Genomic DNA, 23,502 nt, shown 5'->3' with positions numbered 1-23,502 from the left:
GTGACCGAATTGCAGTTGACATACTTCTTGGGTAAAGATATAACGGCTTTAGTTTGGTGCGATACCGCTTGAAGTATCTCTTGGGTGTCCAATGTTCTCGCAAATAGACTTGCTTTGCACAGTACAGCTTTGAAGTTAACATTCAAAGGTATAATTACCGAGGAGGTTATGGATACCAAGTTGGTCGAATTGATTGTGAAACCAAGCGAGAAACAGGCATTCAAACCTTTTAAGTTGAATGCTTACATGAAAAAAAAATTGGAATGTGGGTGCCGACATACTCAACATTATTACACTTTAAGAAACATACCCGCACCTGGCATTCCCATGCCCTATAACATATTGCTATGGAAGCATCGAGATGATACCTGGACAGGATTTATATCACGCCATTTGCCCGTTAGAGTACTTCACCAGCGGGGAAAGTGGAAGCCCTTCGCGGTTCACTTGCCCATAGATTGGATTTTAAGCGGCCCTTTACCGGCGTTTTCAGGTATGGTGTCGACCTGTTTGAACGCTAATATGGATCAAGATTTTGAACTTTCTTGTCAAGTAAAGTTTTGTTACGACATGGAGTTGTATGGCGCACTTAATCAAGTAGAGCTACGTTTCGTCGCGGATGCACGTGCGCTAGAAAATCTTGAAAATACGACAGTTCATAGTGGAAAGAGTTATAAAGTCGGCATGCTATGGGCTCAAAATAACTTCGAATTGCCCAACAATTAATTTTCAGGGCCGCTTCAATTAAATTTTTTTTGAAAAAATGCTTACGAAAGACCAGCAATTAAGGGAAAAAGTATGCGAACCCCATCAGCGAAGACTTAGACAAAGGCTAAGTAGTAGGGGTCAAAGAAGCCCACAAGGTGGAAAATTGCCCGGCACGTGAAAAGCACAAAGTACTTACCGAGCCATCCGGTTGTTAACTCGAAAAAGCCGGGCGAGGTTCGTGGGATTAAAAATGGAGCAGCGAAGCTCGTAGGGTTTTTAAAAGGAGCTTCTCCTAAAAAATCCTTACCGGATCCGACCTACTACTAAACCTAACCTATGTACTACAACGGTTCAGACAACATCTTTTTCCCGTATCCGCTGACATTGAGGGAATGGTCCTTCAAATTGGAGTAATAAGATGTAATCAGTCACCATTGCGCTTCTTGTGACAAGAGGAGCCTATATCAAATGTTGTGGTACATCAGTATACAGGCCACATTTTTGAGGCAAAAGACTTGTCCACTTTCAGCGTACGGCTGGTGACAATTCTAAGCAGTATCCGGAGGCGGCCGAGATCTGACTTACCGAATTGATGAGTCTCCTCAGTCTACTGAGCCCAAAGTGTTCGTTTCCTCCATTGAGGAATCAATGCACGTGCATGGGGTTTAGTGGGATGCCAAAAACAAACTTTTCGTTGTGAGCAGGGTTACTGATAGCACCATCACAAAAAGCTTTACACAGCGCATGGTTTTAAGTCTGGCGCCAAAGTTCTAAGACCGAAACTGCCTTAACGCTCCGGTTACTATAGGTGCTCGTTTAATCTTGAAATTCGTTTGCCGTGTCAATGGATGAAGTTGGGATAAGGAGTTACCCAAAGACACAATTGACAAATTTCTTGCATATTGTGTCGAACTGCTGCAGTTGGCTAAGATTATCATTACAAGAAGTTATTTTTCTGGACTGTTCCAACATCTTGATTTCCACATGTTTGTTGATAGCTCGCAAGACGTATTCATCGCTGTAGGTTCTCTTCGGGCTCAGATGACTTGCACTTCCGAAGAGAAAAAAACATTGTTGGTGCTCGTCTCGGGCAAAACCCGCACGGCACCTATGAAGGTAATGACTGTTACTAAGTCGGAATTACAAGGCAATCTCCTTGCTGCACGTTTAAAAACATAAATTTGTCGAGACTTAACCGTTACTGTGCTTAAAAAGTTCATCTGAACGCTCAGTACAGTCGTCTTGCATTTGTTGAAATCAACCAATAAACATCCCGTTTTCATTGCAAATCCTGCAAGTGAGCTCCTGGAGTACACCACAGTTCATAAACGGAACCATAATATTCCGGTTGATGCTGGCACGCGTGTTATATCCGCTCAGGTTTTGCAATCCAGTAGCTAAGCACGGGGTGCTGACTTCTTGAGAACTAATCATCTCACGAAAGTTACCGTACCGTAGACGGGAGCATAGCATAACCTGTTGAGCTTGACAAAACCGAGCGTCATCTCCTGTACTTTGTTTAAGGAGAATCCTTTAGTACTGAAGGAAAGGACCTTCCTGACAACAAATTTGTCCAAAAGAGCAGCCGCATTGCTCAGTTTACACCGTTTTTTTTACCTCACGGTCTCATTCGTTCTTCTGGTCGACTACCACGGCTAGTGGTAATTGATTTTGACGCCACGCATCCCATCGTGCTAGATACGCGTCTTACAATTGTTAAACTGTTTCTGTGGCATTTTCACTTGAAAAACCATCATCAAAGCATCCATTGATTATGTAAAAAACAAGAACGTTTTGCCTTCTTTAAAGGACCGCTACATTTCAGGACCGTTTCAACTTCTCAAAGTCCACGTGTTTATTTATAGCTCGTGAGACGTATTCATTGATGTAGGTTTCCTATGGGCTGAATTAACCTGCGCTTCCGGAGAGATTAAAAACGAGTTGGCGTTTTTCCTGAGCTTTACCCGCGTTGCATCTCTGAAGGTAATGAGTGTTTCTAATATGGAATTACAAGCCGCTCTCCTCGCTGCACGTGTGAAAAGTGAATTGTGTTGAGCATTAATCGTTACTGTGGATAAATTGTTTATGTAGACAGATGGTGCCATCATCTTGCAGTGACTAAACTCAACCAGTAAACAACCCATCTTCTTTGCAAATCGTTCAAGAGAAGTCCTGGATTACATCAGAGTCAACCAATGAAACCACATCGCAACTACTGATAATCTGGCAGATGCTGGCACGCGTGGTACGTCCGCTGAAAATTTGCAAACCAGTAGCTGGCTGAGGTGTCCTGAAAGCTAAGCAAATTCTTTTCGTACCAGATTTGAAATCGAAGATAGCATCAAGCTCAGCGTTTTAACCGAGGATCGAGGTGATGACTCCACCACGTCTTTAGCCGCATCCGCAACCAAGCCCGTTAAGGAACAACGCATTCATCTAAAATCATTTGATAAGTTCTGTTCTTATCAAATATATCTTTGGGTTGAGGAAGGCAAGAGCTCCGTCTTTTACCATCTCACGAAAACTACCGTGCAGTAGACGGCAGCATAACGTACCCTGTTTAGTTTGACGAAGCCGAGCGTTATCTGCGGTACTTTGCTTGAAGAGAATGCTTTTGTACTGAAAGAGAGGACATTTTTGACGACAGATGTGCCAACAACAACAGCTGCATTGCTCAGTTTACACATTTTTGTGGACCCCATGGTCTCATTAGTTCTTTTGGTCGACTCCGACGCCTAGTGGAAATTGGTTTTGAAACTACGCATCCCATCGGGCTATATATGCGTCATACATTTGTTAAACTGTTTTTTGGCATACTCGCTTGAAAAACCATCATCAAGGCATCCATTTGTTACCGTCAGGGATACAGGAACAATTTGGCATCTTAAATTACGTTCCTCATTGCGTTCCATTAAATCAAACTGCATCTTGTGTAGAAATTTCTATGCGGCAACCATTCAACTGATCATGGCAGACCTCACAAAGGAGAGGCGCGCATGCCAAACTCCTGTTTATCAACAACGGCCCCTTTGACGTCACCGTTCGTCGAATTTGACTTCAGTTGTCTGGCTACTCATTCTGTCCATGTTGAAGTCGTTCCGCCCATGAACACAAATTCCTGTGTAATGGGAGAGAAGTTCAGATATGACAGGAAGACAATATCAAAGAATCATTAGACATATAGCACAGCATGCAAAAAAACAAAGTAAACACGGTCTGGTTTTTTAAAAAAATTTAACTCGACTTGTTCTGGTACTGTAATCTTGTAGCCTAGGCCTTCATAGGTTAAGCATTCGTAGCAGCTGTTTAGTCTCTGAACTAGAATGTGTCAAGATTTGAATTATTGAGTAGCACAAACTGAGCGTGAAACGGCTCTTGATGATAACGTCTCTGAGGCTTAATTATAAGTTTTTCTGCTTTTATTGGGAATTTTTTTGAAGATTTTCTTCATAAAGTTTTAATAAGAAAATTGCAACTTCAATTTTTTCTGTAAGAGTTTTCGAAACGATTTGGAAAGAGGTTGCTGTCTGATTCAATGGCTATGAAGAAAATTGAACAGGCGGGTATTCGTAGCCCGCATTCATTTGTAATTCATTTGGTTTATTTTGTTTTTGAAGCCCTAATTTTATGGGTAAAATATTATGCTTGTGGAATCCTATTTCAGGATGTTTCTACGCGACCGATGACCCCCTGCTTTGCACCCCCTTATGATCATCCTACTTTTCTTTGTCCTGCATATATTTTCAGTAGGACGAAGAAAAGGGGGTTTCACATAACAACTCCTGCAAAAGTTAATTCATCGGTGAAACTTGAAAAAAGTTTAAAATGCCTGTTTCAAATAAGCTTTCAAGCAAACGAAATATCTTCTCAGCAGAAAAAACTGATTTAGCATGCATGCCATGTGCCCGTGTGTCTGCTATGTATGCGCTTGATGCCGTACATACGCCACTCATAAACTTGATTTGTAACAATAGTAAACATATGCGAATTGTTTGAATTTCAAAAATTAGTGAACTTTTTGTCGACCGTTTTGCCAAAATTCATTGACTCTCTTGGACGGTTTTACAATCAACTCTATGGGTGCCGTAAATTGTTTGAATTAAAAATGACTCGAATTTTCTTGCTAGAACATTGTCTGTTTAAAAAAGTTTTATTATGGATGACTGTTATTATTATTCTTTGAGTAAAAACGCAGTGTAGTATTGTTTGATTTTGTTGTATTTTTTAGTTCATTTCGCTACTTTTATTAGCGAAAAAGGTTCATTCATCTTCCAATTTAGTGGCATAAGTTAAAATCAAATTACAAGGAAAGGATGAAGTAATAATGCGCAATCAACATATTCTACCGAATCATCTTAAAATAATCTAAGTATGTGACTTAATGGAAGTTATGTTTGGAATTTTTTGATTCCCGACATAAACAGTAAGAGCTGAATTAAATCGAAAACAATTTGAACTAAAAATGCAGTTGTCCGTTGTTTGAGCTCTTGATTAATCTTTCGACTCATTCCTTTAATTGTTTTTTTTGCCTATTCACGTCTCATGGAGACAAAAATGTCGTTTCAAAATTTTGTTTTGTACCGAATTATTCTTCCAAATTAGTGTCCTCAGTGTAGCTGTTCTGGCCACTGAAATTGAACCTCAAATATGTTTTTATTTTACCGATTATCTATGCTGTCTCCGTTTTGACCTATCTGTCAACCAGAACTGACAGCCTTTTTGAACATATATTTTATAGTCAATATGTATCATTAGTTGAATGATGTTCCAGCTGCATAAAGTTTTCAAAAATACCACTAGACGGTCATTACGGCAGTTTGCATTTTTTTCCAATTTTTTTGTTTTTCAATTGTAATTAGATCTGATTCCAATTTTAATTCAAAAATTTGAGCATGCTTAATTCAAGTTTGTGTTGTTTTTGAATTAAGTATACGATACACAGTTGTCCTTTGCCTTAAATTAACGATATTCAAGATGAATAAAGACTGATCGATTTTGTGTTTTACACAAATTTTTCTGGTGCCGCGACAAAAGCATCAATTGTCGGCATCAATTGTCCGCATCATATTATTGTATAATATCAATTTTGACGCAGTATTATTGTTACTGCATGAACACTCGAAAATACTGCATGGAAAGTAGCGTGCTAAACTGGAATTCCCCTGCTCACCGATAACCTATCCCATATTCTTTTTGTTTGTTGAAAAAACACCAATTTGAAAGTATTAGGACAAAACAGCCAATTTCAACCGTATTGCAGAAAAACTAATGTTATATTTGCTCTAATTTTTATCTCAACAAAGTTTGAAAGTTTGACCAAATCCGAGCATGCTTGAAAAGGAAACTTTGATTGCAAAATGTTTGCTGCCAAGATTTGTGCCAGAAAAAACAGTTATTGGTCAAACTTTCAAGGTTTTGCGAAAAAAAGTTGATTGCATTGGAACTTCTCTAAATTATTTTTTGACAACAAGATTCGAATTTGAGCAGAGCTCATAACAATTATTAGTTAAAAAAGGAAATGGGTGTTATATTAGCTGCCTGTTCATTGTATCATGCCATAAAATCTTTGCCTCAAGCCCTGCAAGACCATTATAAATAATTATTCATGCTTTACTGGGTCTGAGTTTTACTGCTAACGCTATGAGAGTACGGAAATCTGCTCAATTTCAGATGAGTAAATTTTTTCATGACAAAAAGCGCCTAGTTATTTAGCATGATGTAGTGAACAATTCAATTTTACGTCATCGCAGCGAAAGCAATAAGCCTTTAACACCTTTGCAACTTAATACAGTGCCTGAAAAGTATCAGGGGCGCAAAGAATCTATAGTGTATTGTCCCAGAGAAAGAACTCCTGATAATTAGGATCAACTCAAGCGTAGTACTTTAGTTACCGTCCATACAGTGAAAAAAAATTGTGTCTAAACCTAACTAGAAAGACACTAGTTTACTTTAGGAAAACAGAGCATTACATTAAAAAACTGTGCTTGAGCTGAAAACACTAACTGTAGTGTTAGCACATAAGAACAACGTCCAGTCCGTAATCAAAAGCTCCCGACCATAAAAACTTTCTAACTGTCGTCGGAAAAGGCCTCCTACCCACCTTGAGTTCGGGGAGGCGGAACTCGTTAAAATTTTTGACTACCTAAACGTTTCTTAGTCTCGCGTTTTTGTTTGCACCTTTCCGGTTCGACCGCTCAATCAAATCAAACCACAGCTATTCGTGCTTTTTCCGCTGAACTTCTAAGCTCGCATATTTTTGCTCTCAATACACACGGTAAATTGGAGGCCTACATAATTCACTTTATCTTTAGGCCGCAAGAAAACGATAATAGAAAATTTGTAAATGATAATGCACCCCTTGAAAATAACATCATTCATAATTAGCAACAACCTCAAAACACACCTCCGTCAAAACAAATAAACCTTGGTCTGTCGGAACAATTAAAGACCCCGAACACAGCACTTTGATGGTCTGCAGTTGCCCCACCAACTGGCCCTGAGATCAATAATGCCAGGGCAGTTGAACCTGGTCAGCCCTTTTTGTTCACAAAAATTGAATCCACTCGCTTATGCTCCGCCAGCACTTAATCAACCACAAGTACACATAAACGTGACCGCCCTTCCATCCCCGGTCCTTAACCCTATAGCCGCGCAACTACTGTCAATTCAACCCGCATTTCGTTTTGCGCCCCCACCAACACAACCAGCACGCTCATTAAATGTCAATAACCCCGTGGCAAACAATGCCAATCCGTTACCGTGCATATGTTTTAGTCAACACCTAAACTATCCAGCGGCCCTAGAGAAGAGGTACATGCCCCTAAGTTGTGTCCTTTCAACACATGCAGCTATCTCTTTCTCTCTCTCTCTCTCTCTCTCTACAGGATTCAAACGTCTGGCGCTTCCCGTCTGCCGTACCTGCTATTACAATCCCAGTTGTTGATACATCAGTAAATTTAAGCAACGTATCGCTGGCCCCGTTTTACAGCCCTCATGTCCGTACATCGCTCCGCTCCTCCAATCGTGTGCAAGCAGCAGCAAGATCCCAAAGCCATTTAACATCAGAACTCATGCAACCCAACCTCTGTCACACCAATCGTTCCTCCATTGTATGGAGCTACCGTTCCGAACTCCTTGTGTTGGGATGGCCCAAGTCATCCCACGCCTTCGGTTCCTTCATTGGATTCCGCGGATTCGGTAAAACAGTGGAGGGACGAAATAACTAGTAAGAAGAATAGTCCACTGCCCGAGTAGAAATTGTCACAGTACAATTGCGATCCCCTGCAGTGGCATCAATGGTTTGCGCAATTCAAGAGCGCTATAGACTCACAGTCTATTGCTGAAGACGTAAAGCTGACATACATAAGAACTCTAGTAATGGGAAAGGCAAAGACCATATCGCAGAGTTTGCATACTGCGGAAAATTGTATAGGATGCACTTAAGACACTTAAGAACGTAAATTTGACCAACAACAGGCAGTTTTCAGTGCAAATTTAGACAAACACTTTTCCAGCACTAAAGATGCACAATAGTAACAACGCCATAAACTATTCTGCAACCAATTTAAGTCCCGTAGGGGTCTTTAAATCACTATCATACGAAGTTGACCTAAAGAGCGCCTCTTTTCTGAACACTGCAGCGCCAAAATTGCTTACCTGTGTGAAAAAAAACTGAATCACTATTCACAGTCCAAAAACGATGGTTAAAGTCGATTTTCCTTGACTCCGATTATTGGTTGAACTTAAAAACCGAGGCACATGACTTGATGAAACAAACGTCAATAAATGCAAGAACTGAGGACAACACAAACTCAGTGACCAAGACCAAAGTGGCCTCAAAGACATTCGCTGTCAACACACAGCAAAAAGGGGCGTACAAACCGGCTGCAACTGCAACAACATGAGCCTCCACTCGCTACAATTCAGTAAAGGTAATTACCGCATAGGGGAGTGTCGGGTATATAAGGAAAAGTCACCCACTTAGCGAGCAAAGGTAGTGGCCAAAGCAAAACTGTGTTTCTCATGTTTCAGGGAAAAACATATGTTCCAGCAATTCCGAAATCCTTGGAGATGTAGAAAGGATGGAGAGGGTTTGTCCTGGAGAGGGTTTGTCCATCGATCTACCCTTCAGCCAACAACAACTGTAAAAATATGCTGGCACAAGTCCAAGTAAATTTTCAAGTGAGCAATCATCTAGTAAGACCACTACAATTTTATCTGTCAGTAATATAAGAAGCCTCCTTCAGGTGACCGAATTGCAGTTGACATACTTCTTGGGTAAAGATATAACGGCTTTAGTTTGGTGCGATACCGCTTGAAGTATCTCTTGGGTGTCCAATGTTCTCGCAAATAGACTTGCTTTGCACAGTACAGCTTTGAAGTTAACATTCAAAGGTATAATTACCGAGGAGGTTATGGATACCAAGTTGGTCGAATTGATTGTGAAACCAAGCGAGAAACAGGCATTCAAACCTTTTAAGTTGAATGCTTACATGAAAAAAAAATTGGAATGTGGGTGCCGACATACTCAACATTATTACACTTTAAGAAACATACCCGCACCTGGCATTCCCATGCCCTATAACATATTGCTATGGAAGCATCGAGATGATACCTGGACAGGATTTATATCACGCCATTTGCCCGTTAGAGTACTTCACCAGCGGGGAAAGTGGAAGCCCTTCGCGGTTCACTTGCCCATAGATTGGATTTTAAGCGGCCCTTTACCGGCGTTTTCAGGTATGGTGTCGACCTGTTTGAACGCTAATATGGATCAAGATTTTGAACTTTCTTGTCAAGTAAAGTTTTGTTACGACATGGAGTTGTATGGCGCACTTAATCAAGTAGAGCTACGTTTCGTCGCGGATGCACGTGCGCTAGAAAATCTTGAAAATACGACAGTTCATAGTGGAAAGAGTTATAAAGTCGGCATGCTATGGGCTCAAAATAACTTCGAATTGCCCAACAATTAATTTTCAGGGCCGCTTCAATTAAATTTTTTTTGAAAAAATGCTTACGAAAGACCAGCAATTAAGGGAAAAAGTATGCGAACCCCATCAGCGAAGACTTAGACAAAGGCTAAGTAGTAGGGGTCAAAGAAGCCCACAAGGTGGAAAATTGCCCGGCACGTGAAAAGCACAAAGTACTTACCGAGCCATCCGGTTGTTAACTCGAAAAAGCCGGGCGAGGTTCGTGGGATTAAAAATGGAGCAGCGAAGCTCGTAGGGTTTTTAAAAGGAGCTTCTCCTAAAAAATCCTTACCGGATCCGACCTACTACTAAACCTAACCTATGTACTACAACGGTTCAGACAACATCTTTTTCCCGTATCCGCTGACATTGAGGGAATGGTCCTTCAAATTGGAGTAATAAGATGTAATCAGTCACCATTGCGCTTCTTGTGACAAGAGGAGCCTATATCAAATGTTGTGGTACATCAGTATACAGGCCACATTTTTGAGGCAAAAGACTTGTCCACTTTCAGCGTACGGCTGGTGACAATTCTAAACAGTATCCGGAGGCGGCCGAGATCTGACTTACCGAATTGATGAGTCTCCTCAGTCTACTGAGCCCAAAGTGTTCGTTTCCTCCATTGAGGAATCAATGCACGTGCATGGGGTTTAGTGGGATGCCAAAAACAAACTTTTCGTTGTGAGCAGGGTTACTGATAGCACCATCACAAAAAGCTTTACACAGCGCATGGTTTTAAGTCTGGCGCCAAAGTTCTAAGACCGAAACTGCCTTAACGCTCCGGTTACTATAGGTGCTCGTTTAATCTTGAAATTCGTTTGCCGTGTCAATGGATGAAGTTGGGATAAGGAGTTACCCAAAGACACAATTGACAAATTTCTTGCATATTGTGTCGAACTGCTGCAGTTGGCTAAGATTATCATTACAAGAAGTTATTTTTCTGGACTGTTCCAACATCTTGATTTCCACATGTTTGTTGATAGCTCGCAAGACGTATTCATCGCTGTAGGTTCTCTTCGGGCTCAGATGACTTGCACTTCCGAAGAGAAAAAAACATTGTTGGTGCTCGTCTCGGGCAAAACCCGCACGGCACCTATGAAGGTAATGGCTGTTACTAAGTCGGAATTACAAGGCAATCTCCTTGCTGCACGTTTAAAAACATAAATTTGTCGAGACTTAACCGTTACTGTGCTTAAAAAGTTCATCTGAACGCTCAGTACAGTCGTCTTGCATTTGTTGAAATCAACCAATAAACATCCCGTTTTCATTGCAAATCCTGCAAGTGAGCTCCTGGAGTACACCACAGTTCATAAACGGAACCATAATATTCCGGTTGATGCTGGCACGCGTGTTATATCCGCTCAGGTTTTGCAATCCAGTAGCTAAGCACGGGGTGCTGACTTCTTGAGAACTAATCATCTCACGAAAGTTACCGTACCGTAGACGGGAGCATAGCATAACCTGTTGAGCTTGACAAAACCGAGCGTCATCTCCTGTACTTTGTTTAAGGAGAATCCTTTAGTACTGAAGGAAAGGACCTTCCTGACAACAAATTTGTCCAAAAGAGCAGCCGCATTGCTCAGTTTACACCGTTTTTTTTACCTCACGGTCTCATTCGTTCTTCTGGTCGACTACCACGGCTAGTGGTAATTGATTTTGACGCCACGCATCCCATCGTGCTAGATACGCGTCTTACAATTGTTAAACTGTTTCTGTGGCATTTTCACTTGAAAAACCATCATCAAAGCATCCATTGATTATGTAAAAAACAAGAACGTTTTGCCTTCTTTAAAGGACCGCTACATTTCAGGACCGTTTCAACTTCTCAAAGTCCACGTGTTTATTTATAGCTCGTGAGACGTATTCATTGATGTAGGTTTCCTATGGGCTGAATTAACCTGCGCTTCCGGAGAGATTAAAAACGAGTTGGCGTTTTTCCTGAGCTTTACCCGCGTTGCATCTCTGAAGGTAATGAGTGTTTCTAATATGGAATTACAAGCCGCTCTCCTCGCTGCACGTGTGAAAAGTGAATTGTGTTGAGCATTAATCGTTACTGTGGATAAATTGTTTATGTAGACAGATGGTGCCATCATCTTGCAGTGACTAAACTCAACCAGTAAACAACCCATCTTCTTTGCAAATCGTTCAAGAGAAGTCCTGGATTACATCAGAGTCAACCAATGAAACCACATCGCAACTACTGATAATCTGGCAGATGCTGGCACGCGTGGTACGTCCGCTGAAAATTTGCAAACCAGTAGCTGGCTGAGGTGTCCTGAAAGCTAAGCAAATTCTTTTCGTACCAGATTTGAAATCGAAGATAGCATCAAGCTCAGCGTTTTAACCGAGGATCGAGGTGATGACTCCACCACGTCTTTAGCCGCATCCGCAACCAAGCCCGTTAAGGAACAACGCATTCATCTAAAATCATTTGATAAGTTCTGTTCTTATCAAATATTTCTTTGGGTTGAGGAAGGCAAGAGCTCCGTCTTTTACCATCTCACGAAAACTACCGTGCAGTAGACGGCAGCATAACGTACCCTGTTTAGTTTGACGAAGCCGAGCGTTATCTGCGGTACTTTGCTTGAAGAGAATGCTTTTGTACTGAAAGAGAGGACATTTTTGACGACAGATGTGCCAACAACAACAGCTGCATTGCTCAGTTTACACATTTTTGTGGACCCCATGGTCTCATTAGTTCTTTTGGTCGACTCCGACGCCTAGTGGAAATTGGTTTTGAAACTACGCATCCCATCGGGCTATATATGCGTCATACATTTGTTAAACTGTTTTTTGGCATACTCGCTTGAAAAACCATCATCAAGGCATCCATTTGTTACCGTCAGGGATACAGGAACAATTTGGCATCTTAAATTACGTTCCTCATTGCGTTCCATTAAATCAAACTGCATCTTGTGTAGAAATTTCTATGCGGCAACCATTCAACTGATCATGGCAGACCTCACAAAGGAGAGGCGCGCATGCCAAACTCCTGTTTATCAACAACGGCCCCTTTGACGTCACCGTTCGTCGAATTTGACTTCAGTTGTCTGGCTACTCATTCTGTCCATGTTGAAGTCGTTCCGCCCATGAACACAAATTCCTGTGTAATGGGAGAGAAGTTCAGATATGACAGGAAGACAATATCAAAGAATCATTAGACATATAGCACAGCATGCAAAAAAACAAAGTAAACACGGTCTGGTTTTTTAAAAAAATTTAACTCGACTTGTTCTGGTACTGTAATCTTGTAGCCTAGGCCTTCATAGGTTAAGCATTCGTAGCAGCTGTTTAGTCTCTGAACTAGAATGTGTCAAGATTTGAATTATTGAGTAGCACAAACTGAGCGTGAAACGGCTCTTGATGATAACGTCTCTGAGGCTTAATTATAAGTTTTTCTGCTTTTATTGGGAATTTTTTTGAAGATTTTCTTCATAAAGTTTTAATAAGAAAATTGCAACTTCAATTTTTTCTGTAAGAGTTTTCGAAACGATTTGGAAAGAGGTTGCTGTCTGATTCAATGGCTATGAAGAAAATTGAACAGGCGGGTATTCGTAGCCCGCATTCATTTGTAATTCATTTGGTTTATTTTGTTTTTGAAGCCCTAATTTTATGGGTAAAATATTATGCTTGTGGAATCCTATTTCAGGATGTTTCTACGCGACCGATGACCCCCTGCTTTGCACCCCCTTATGATCATCCTACTTTTCTTTGTCCTGCATATATTTTCAGTAGGACGAAGAAAAGGGGGTTTCACATAACAACTCCTGCAAAAGTTAATTCATCGGTGAAACTTGAAAAAAGTTTAAAATGCCTGTTTCAAATAAGCTTTCAAGCAAACGAAATATCTTCTCAGCAGAAAAAACTGATTTAGCATGCATGCCATGTGCCCGTGTGTCTGCTATGTATGCGCTTGATGCCGTACATACGCCACTCATAAACTTGATTTGTAACAATAGTAAACATATGCGAATTGTTTGAATTTCAAAAATTAGTGAACTTTTTGTCGACCGTTTTGCCAAAATTCATTGACTCTCTTGGACGGTTTTACAATCAACTCTATGGGTGCCGTAAATTGTTTGAATTAAAAATGACTCGAATTTTCTTGCTAGAACATTGTCTGTTTAAAAAAGTTTTATTATGGATGACTGTTATTATTATTCTTTGAGTAAAAACGCAGTGTAGTATTGTTTGATTTTGTTGTATTTTTTAGTTCATTTCGCTACTTTTATTAGCGAAAAAGGTTCATTCATCTTCCAATTTAGTGGCATAAGTTAAAATCAAATTACAAGGAAAGGATGAAGTAATAATGCGCAATCAACATATTCTACCGAATCATCTTAAAATAATCTAAGTATGTGACTTAATGGAAGTTATGTTTGGAATTTTTTGATTCCCGACATAAACAGTAAGAGCTGAATTAAATCGAAAACAATTTGAACTAAAAATGCAGTTGTCCGTTGTTTGAGCTCTTGATTAATCTTTCGACTCATTCCTTTAATTGTTTTTTTTGCCTATTCACGTCTCATGGAGACAAAAATGTCGTTTCAAAATTTTGTTTTGTACCGAATTATTCTTCCAAATTAGTGTCCTCAGTGTAGCTGTTCTGGCCACTGAAATTGAACCTCAAATATGTTTTTATTTTACCGATTATCTATGCTGTCTCCGTTTTGACCTATCTGTCAACCAGAACTGACAGCCTTTTTGAACATATATTTTATAGTCAATATGTATCATTAGTTGAATGATGTTCCAGCTGCATAAAGTTTTCAAAAATACCACTAGACGGTCATTACGGCAGTTTGCATTTTTTTCCAATTTTTTTGTTTTTCAATTGTAATTAGATCTGATTCCAATTTTAATTCAAAAATTTGAGCATGCTTAATTCAATTGTTCAAGTGCACTTCATGAGTATTACGATGGCTAATATTGGCATCAAGAGGTAATCAAACTCTGAGGGGGGGGGAGTGATTGCATAACTCCTAGAGGGCGATGGCAACCATTGGGTAATCTTTTCGATCAACTAGCAATCTGATTTCAAGAGCTGCGTGCCAACACCACTGTGTAACTGGTTACACAACATCTCAATACCACTCTTTCTGCATCCCTCTTCATATAATACTAGTGGAGAGAAAAGTGTGGTGACGAAAAAAGTATATTTATGAAGCAGAGTTCAGACTCGGTTTCAAGTTTTTGTGTTGGGCGATAACACATTGTTTCGTCAATAAGTTCTGCTTGCAACGGCAGTTGATTAACCAAATTTTTGTTGTCACAAACTTTTGTAAACATCTATGGTAGGCAGGTAGGCAGGTTTAGACCTCGATTAAAATTTTTCATTACAAGACGATGCTCGTGCTCAACCCAAAGTGCACATAAAAGACTTTTCCCTTTGACTGTGTAATTCCAGACAATAAAGTACCCCCCAGCCCCGTTTCTGAAATTTTTTGAGTCTTAAGTCCTCCATAAGTCGAACTCTAAACCTGGGTAGCTTCCGTCTGCTTTATGGTCTATGGCGTATATTTATTTCACTATTTTCATTATGCTTCATAACTTGTAGCAGTTTTAGTCATTGTTTTGTTGTGTAGGTGGAATGAGGTGAAGGCATCATTGGAAGTGTGGGTGGAGATCCAAGAGATCAATGACCATGGAGAGTTCGCACCTGTTGATGTTTTGGGCAAACATGATGTACCAACTGGGGGTGTATATCAGCTAAAACAGGTAACCACCAATTGCTTTATTCAGTATTTTGGATTCTGGTAATTCGGAGCAGAAAGTTGGTCTCAATACAACTCGACTCAATATTATGATGAAATGCTGGAACTCTCACCCCCATGAGCCCTCTAGATCACACCAAAATCAGCTGTAGATTTCTCATCAAAATTTTAGGCAGTTGTCAAAACTTTCCTGAATTTTGCCCAGGGTCACACCAGACACATCAAGGTGTCCATAACGACACCGGATAACTCTGCGAGTGGTGGGAATATTGGTGGGAACATAAACAGTGGTGGTGACTCGAAGGGTGACTTGCCGTTTGTGGTGGACAGTATTGCAGCTGTCCAGATAGGCAGTGTCATCCTCAGGAACAAATCTCAGTCGCCAATGGACTCCTTCCAGGACGAGGATCTCTCACGGTATTAATGTTTATTCAAACTGGTCAAAAAACTATTTTTTGACATTTGGAGACAATGATGATCAGCGTGGCGAAAGTCTTCAAATTTTGCCTGCAATAATATTTTGTAATTTTGTGAAAAAAATTTGCGGTAATTGATGTTGTTCAGTAGTGAAATGAAAGTGAATTTCAATAGCCATATGAGAAAAAGTTGTCGACAATGTTTCTCATTACCAGTGTCAAATGATATTGCGATTTTTGGTCGAATCACAAATATTATAACGTATGATGAAAAAACAAAAATCAAGGGAAATATTTTTAGTGAAAGTTTGATACTATCTGAATTTAAGATATAATTTTTTAAATTATTTTCTCTACTGTATGACGTTTAAAAAACACACAAACCAAGTTTTGTTTTCTGTGGATGTGCATTTTTAAAAACTTTTCTAGGCTTTAAACAAATTATCCCAGTGTTCAATAAAAAGAACTAAAAAACCTTCATGAATGGCCTCATTTTTCTCTCAAAACCCAATAACTCTCAACAACGCACATATCCTTACAAAACTATTACTGAAGTGCAACACACGCAAAGCAAATAAACAGACACACACAAATACACATACACACCAGACATACACATGCATGCACAAACACAGACAAGCACACACATATACAAACGCACACAGACAAATACACGCAAACACACACACACAACATACACATACACATAGACATACACGTGCATACAAACTCACATATTCCGCTACATGCCAGTTGCACACATATACACGCAAAAGGGCCTGAACAAACACACATATTCATGAACTTAGACTTGTTACCTCCCTCGACTTACTTGCTCGCTCACTCATTCACTCACTTTCTCTCTATCTCTATCACGCACGTGCACAAACACGCACTCACGCACGTACACACACACGCAAGCACACATACACCTACATAGAGACTTATACATGCAGACAAACACTTGCATGTACACACTCACGCAAATCCCACACACACACACACACTGACACACACAAACACACGCACACATACACACCAGACATACACATAGACAGCACCCAAAATACGCAAAAGTAAAAACACACACAAACAAACGCATGAACGCACACACACAGACACGCACATTCAGACACACATACACACAGACAAACACGCATATATAGGCAGGCACATACACTCAGACACGCACACAAACACAAACAGACAAACACACGTCCAAACACACATACATTTACATACACACTGATGCATGCAGACAAACACACGCATGTATACACTCACACACAGACACGAAACACGCATACACATACATTAACACACAGGCAATTACACATTTACACAGATAAACACACATACATACAGTAAAACACTCACTTATACAAAGACGCGCACACACATGCACACTCGCATGCATAGGAACTCACATAGTCCGCCACGGACCGAATGCACACACACTTACACAATGACTTGCACATACGCACATGAACATGAACTTAGACATGCTATGTCACTCACTTACTCACTCACTCACTCACTCACTCACTCACTCACTCACTCACTCACTCACTCTCTCTCTCTCTCTCTCTCTCTCTATCTCTCTCTGTCTGTCTGTCTGTCTGTCTGTCTGTCTCTCTCTCTCTCTCTCTCTCTCTCTCTCTCGCACACACACACCCACACACATGCACAAACACGTACGCTTGCTGCACACACGCACATACAAACACATAAACACATACACACACAAACACACACTCACACACATACTCACACACACACACACACATACTCACACACACACACACACAAAATCACACACACATTCACACTCACACACGCATACACCCTCACACCTTCACGCAAACACACAAACCCACCCGCCCACTGAGAGAGAAACAAAGAGAGAAAAACACACAAACACTAACATGCGCAAGCATCAACTCAGACACAAATACGCGCACATAAACTAAGTATTCTTTGTGTGTAAGTTATGTAGAAAATATTTTAAAATAAGAAGTTTTGTAATCGACACAGGTGTCTGTTTTAGACTGAGAGATAGGTGGGCAGATGCCCTGACAAGGAGAAAGAGTTACTTGGAGGAACAACTCAAAGCCATCAGCAAACTGAACGGTGAGCCTAATCGAAATCAAAAACTTATGTGGAAAGTAGTTTTTCGATATATTTTCCCTAACTGACACTGATAACTCATAGCTTCCTAACTTTATATTTTTTTGCAAAAATACATCACGTATTGAAGCGGCCTGTGGGTGAAAAATTTTGAATTTGATATCAAGAAAAGGCTTTTTTATCAGTTTTTTTGTTGTTTTGTTGTAGACAAATCGGAGGAGTCAACAGAGCGTGAAAACATCCTGTTGGACCAATGGGTATCCTTAACTGAGGAGAGGAACGCTGTTCTGGTTCCAGCACCCGGCTCCAGTATACCTGGAGCTAAGTCACTCTGGTTAGCAAAACAATTTCCGCAAATCACAAACCCAGTTAGAGCCTATAATCAGTATCGAGTAATTCTGTAGACAACTTGCATTGTTTTTTAGAACAATGAAAATATTAAATTGATAATTGACTTGGTTAACATAACTACGGTCATCAACCGAACAGCTGAAGGACTTCTAGATAGAGCTGATCGATCAAAACTGTGATCATTTCACCTTTTGAACTATTCAGGCCACTCTAACTTCGCAACAAAAAGTTGACTTTTGATTAAAATCGAACTCTCAGAATTCGAACGAACGAATTAACATGATTCTAATCCGGTTGTAACTGTGTAACCAAAATTCTGTGATATCAAAACAAAAGAGCAACGTTCGAAAACAGTCGCTTACTAATTCATGAACTGAATTGAAACTATTGCACTGCTTACGTAAAAATCATGGCCAAATTCGCGTTCGAATCTGAAATTTGTTCAATTACTGACGAAAAAATGCGAAACATTCTTACTTATTTCCATAAAAAACTTATTGAAAAAGACGACCAAATAGTTTCTCTGACTAACCAAGTTACCGAACTGGAATCCAGAGTGATTCAATTGGAGCGGTATAGTTCCAAAGAAACAATTATTATAAATAACCCCCCTCTGCAACCTGGTAACGCCAACATAACGGATCAAATTCTATTTTTCTTTAACAAATGCTTGAATTATTCGATGTCTCCGGACGCAATCAAAGCCTGTCATCCCTTGGGTATTTGGAAAGGTAACACCCCCCCTGCGGTAATTGTCAAGTTTATTTACTACAACGATAAAATTGAATTAAACAATCGTCGACCAATGCTCGCAAATTTTAGGAACCCACTAAATGGTAAACCCGTATATATGAAAGAACGTCTCCCACAACATGATTTGGCTATTCAAAAGCGCGCTAACGAGCTGGATTTGGTCACCACGACCTACAACTGTAGAGTAAAACTGTTTTTAAAAACTGAGAATGGGCGTGTAACACAGCCTGTTGATAGTGTTAAAGCAGTTGAAGATCTTGAATCACGGGCAATCAAGAAAATATCTCCTAATCAACGCAACCAAGCCAACAACTGGAATATCAACCAATTGTCAAATCAACGACGAAACAAACGACCTGGCGATGTAATTGAAATTGATAATTATGACAATATTTATCATATGGGAGCAACACCAGCTGGAAAAAAACTTAATGACAACAATACTCCACCCAATAGATGATTGTCCAAACATTAAATAACGCGGCTTAAAAAACAGGCGCAGTGTACACTTCCTTTTCGACTTCGTGTTTTCGTAACAGTTTTAATATCAAGTAATTGGACAATCATCTATTACTTGGAAATGGATAAACACTCGGAAACGCTTTTGTTTATAAACGTGCAATCCCTAAGATCCCATCATGACCAACTGTGTTGTCAACTAGAAACCCTCAAAACCAAACCAGCTGTAATAGCTGTATGCGAAACCTGGCTCACTGATAACGATCCCATAGATATGTATTTCATAACAGGGTATCAACCATTGATAGTAAAAAATAGAAACAACAAAAAAGGAGGAGGCGTTGGCTTTTTTGTACGAGAAGATTGTAAGATAATATCTAGTTTCTTTTTTGAAGAAAATGTGGAACATCTACTCCTATTCATAGAGAGCGGAAAAAAGCGAATAAATTTCTGTGTTCTATACAGGCCTCCCTCGGAAAAAATTCAAAATTTCCTTGAGACTTTTGAAAGTTTATTGTTCAAAATAAACGCGATGAAAGAGGAAACTATTATTTGTGCTGACTTTAATATTGATATCTCTGATGCATATCATCAACAGTACCAAAACTTGATCAATTCATTTAATTATGAAATGCAAAACGCAGAACCTACAAGAGTAACTAAGTCCACGAGCAAATGTATCGATCATATTTTGTCAAAGCAATCGAAAGAAGTATCAACCCTGAAATGGTCTTTCAGCGATCATTACGCTCTAATTTATGATTTCAATTTTTCAGTCTCTAGCTCTCAATCTAATGAATTTTATTACAGTCGTGATTTTAAATTTTTTGAGAATGAACAGAATTATTTGAATTTCCTCTTCATTCTCCAACATAGATTAAACAAGTTGAATAATTATGATCTTGAAAGTTCATGGTGTGAACTAAGTTCAATCATTCTACAAATTTTTGATGATAAATGTCCAATTACGAAGAAGAAAATCTTCAAAAACAGTTGGATGACAAACAGGTTAAAGAATCTCATTAGCAAGAGAGATCGGGCACATGATACACTCATATCTCACCCAACTAGTAAAAATGAAGTCCGGTTCAAGCAATTACGTAATTTAGTAACAAATGAAGTGCGAAATGCTCGCAAACAACACTATGATCAAAAACTGGTATGATCAGGTAGTCCAGCACAAAAATTTAAAGTATTCAAAGAATTCTTAGGGCAAAGGAAAAAATCAGTAAAAGACATTGATGTGGAAGAATTTAATCACTTCTTTATCAACGTAGGGAAGAAAGTGAGTAACACAAATTTTCACAATGTAGACAGTGAGCCAGGTTTACCATGTCACGACAAAACTTTTTTCTTATTTCCCGTCAACACTATCGAAATATTCAACATAATAAGCTCATTAAAAACAAAAGCACAGCGGGTCATGATGGAATTAGTAATGAACTTTTAAAACTTGTAGCTTCTGTAGTTAGCTATCATGTGGCTAAGCTGATAAACAGGAGCATTCAAGAAGGGTTTTTTCAGGTTTGTCTTAAAACAGCTAAGATAATTCCTCTACATAAAATGGAAGTTTTGAAAACCCTTTAAACTATCGACCAATTAGTCTATTGTCATCCCTAAGCAAAGTGTTTGAAAAAGTCTTGAATACAAGAATGGTTGAATTCCTCGAAAAACATCAACTTCTCTCAAACGAACAGTTCGGTTTCCGGCCAAAACGCTCATGCACACACGCTATCGCATCAGTTACAGAACTGATGCGAAATGTTATTGACTCACAAAAAATGGGTTTCGCTTGCTTCATTGACTTTCAAAAGGCATTTGACACAATTGATCATTCACTTCTGATAAAAAAAATTACAAACTCTAGGCTTTCGAGGTAAAATTAGTACACTCATTGCTTGATTCCTGTCAGATAGAAAACAATTTGTAGTCCACGGATCAAAGGAGTCGAAAAAAATGGAAATTAATGTAGGTGTTCCACAGGGATCAATTTTGGGCCCGTTGCTGTTTCTTTTGTTTATCAATGATCTGCCTCAAATTGTTCAAGATAAATCTAAAATAGCACTTTTTGCAGACGACACAACAATTTTAACATCAGGCAATAATTTGGAAATTGAGGAAAAGCTCAATGATGACTTGAAAAAGATTGAAAATTGGTCCTCAAGAAACAAACTTGTCATTAACAGTAAGAAATGTAAAATTGTTGGTTTTGGCCGGAATGTACAAAAATCAAAAAATCTGCTATCAGGCGAAGTGCTTGAAGAAGTAAATTCATTCAAATATCTAGGAGTGTTCATAGATAAGCATCTCAATTTTGATCTACACATTGAATATGTTGGCAAAAAATTAGCAAAATTCAATGGAATGCTGTTCCGAGCAAGAAACTTTTTTACGAAAACTTTTTTATTACAAATGTATAATAGTTATGCCAAACCAATGATATCGTACGGCATTTTAGCATACGGTTCCGCAAAAAAAAACAAAACTCATTTCGATTTTCTGTCTACAAAAACGCATTTTAAAGACTATCTTTTTCAAAAAGAGAGGAGACCATGTATGCTATCTTTTCAAGCGTTACAACGTGCTGTCAGTTTTTGACTTATATTTTGACGCTCTTGTAAAAGAGATCCTGGATCAGATTGCAAAAGTTTCTCCTTTGAATTTTCTTGATGTTGACAGTAACAGGCCGAACACGCGGTCATCCATTAAGTCACTCATACCTTTACCAAAATTTAAAACACAGACTCAGAAGAAATCCTTGAGATTTTCGATAATAAAAATGTTCAACTACCTTGCTAAAGAAAGTCTATTACCCAAACAAGTATCTAAAGAACAGATTTTTTCGATTCGAACTAAACTTAGGGCATATTATTTGGATAATAAAGATGTTTTCGATTTGTTGTTTTAGGTATTGCACGTTTTTTCTCTGGGCACCTTTTGTAGAGTCATTTGACTCGTATGGTGTCCAAGGTGGTAATTTGATTAAACTTAATATTCTGTATAAAATGCTCTGTATCATCTACCATCTGAATTTAAATCAATCAATATCGACATCCACCATTTTTTTTGGATTCATATAAGGGACTCTGGAAACTGGAGGCAATTGGTTGATTCACTCGGTTTGCTCCGTTACTTACTTGCAGTTTGCCTCATTTCTAGCTAAATTATCAATCAAAATATTCGGAAATTATCCAAAAAAAAGCTTTGAAACAATTAGTTGTGGATAAATGGTATCCCAACTTTTTGCCCCTAATTTGCCCCTTTTTTATTTCACTTTAATTAATTCTATAGATCAAAGGTACTGTTGACATTCAAAATTAGGAAACAGTAGGGTTTGGGTAAATTAAGGGATTATAAATCAAAACTAAAAATTGGTAGGGTTCTATGGTGAAAAATTTCCAGTTTTAAATTATGTAAGTGTTAAAAAAAATTTTTTTGTCTCAGAATGAGCCACGCTTTTACTGCATTAGCTAAATGATAAGCTTAAGGATTCCATCCGTTAGCGAAAGAGATGAATGGTCACGAATGCAAAAAAATGCATTTGTTTGTTTGAAAAGAAAACAAAGCTATGAATCGAAACAATTAAAAAATGTCCAGATTTTTAAATTTAACAGTGGTTGTTTATTTCTCAGCGATAAATTAATTTGTAAGCAACATTCAGATTGCTTGTATGGCTCCATATTATTTATAGATCAGCTATTTATATCCCATCAATAAAAAAAGTCCTTAAGGTAGACTATTGAAATCCCTAGGCTCTATTATAAACATTGTTAAAGTCAAATAGTGAGTTGACTTAGGAGAAAATTATCAAAAGCGTGGAGTTAGGCTGGACTATTTCAAATACATCAAAATCTGCAACAGTTTATGTCCTATCAGAATAATGATGAACTTTTAAGCAAATCAGAGAATCGTAAATGAACCTTGCTTAAAAAACCCTGCAATTTCAACTGGCCACGAAAGTGGTGCCAAAAAAAATACGAAAAAATTACAGAAAATAATTATTTT

The 23,502-nt window shown here is 38.9% G+C and overlaps 1 protein-coding gene across 1 annotated transcript in view; it reads left to right on the top strand.

Moving 5' to 3' along the window:
- Positions 1-23,502, top strand: part of LOC142336533 (uncharacterized) — a 199,309-nt gene that overhangs the window by 98,652 nt on the left and 77,155 nt on the right. Inside the window, exons 24-28 of the mRNA XM_075385441.1 lie at positions 15,263-15,395; positions 15,597-15,808; positions 17,855-17,937; positions 18,142-18,268; positions 22,406-22,470. Coding sequence (XP_075241556.1) covers positions 15,263-15,395; positions 15,597-15,808; positions 17,855-17,937; positions 18,142-18,268; positions 22,406-22,470 — 620 coding nt within the window. The remainder of the gene's footprint in view (positions 1-15,262; positions 15,396-15,596; positions 15,809-17,854; positions 17,938-18,141; positions 18,269-22,405; positions 22,471-23,502) is intronic.

Source organism: Convolutriloba macropyga, chromosome 3, assembly GCF_964194025.1.
Source record: "Convolutriloba macropyga chromosome 3, txConMacr16.3, whole genome shotgun sequence".
NCBI lineage: Eukaryota > Metazoa > Xenacoelomorpha > Acoela > Convolutidae > Convolutriloba > Convolutriloba macropyga.
The sequence above is the reverse complement of the archived record's forward strand: the minus strand, read 5'-3'. Positions and strand labels throughout refer to the sequence as shown.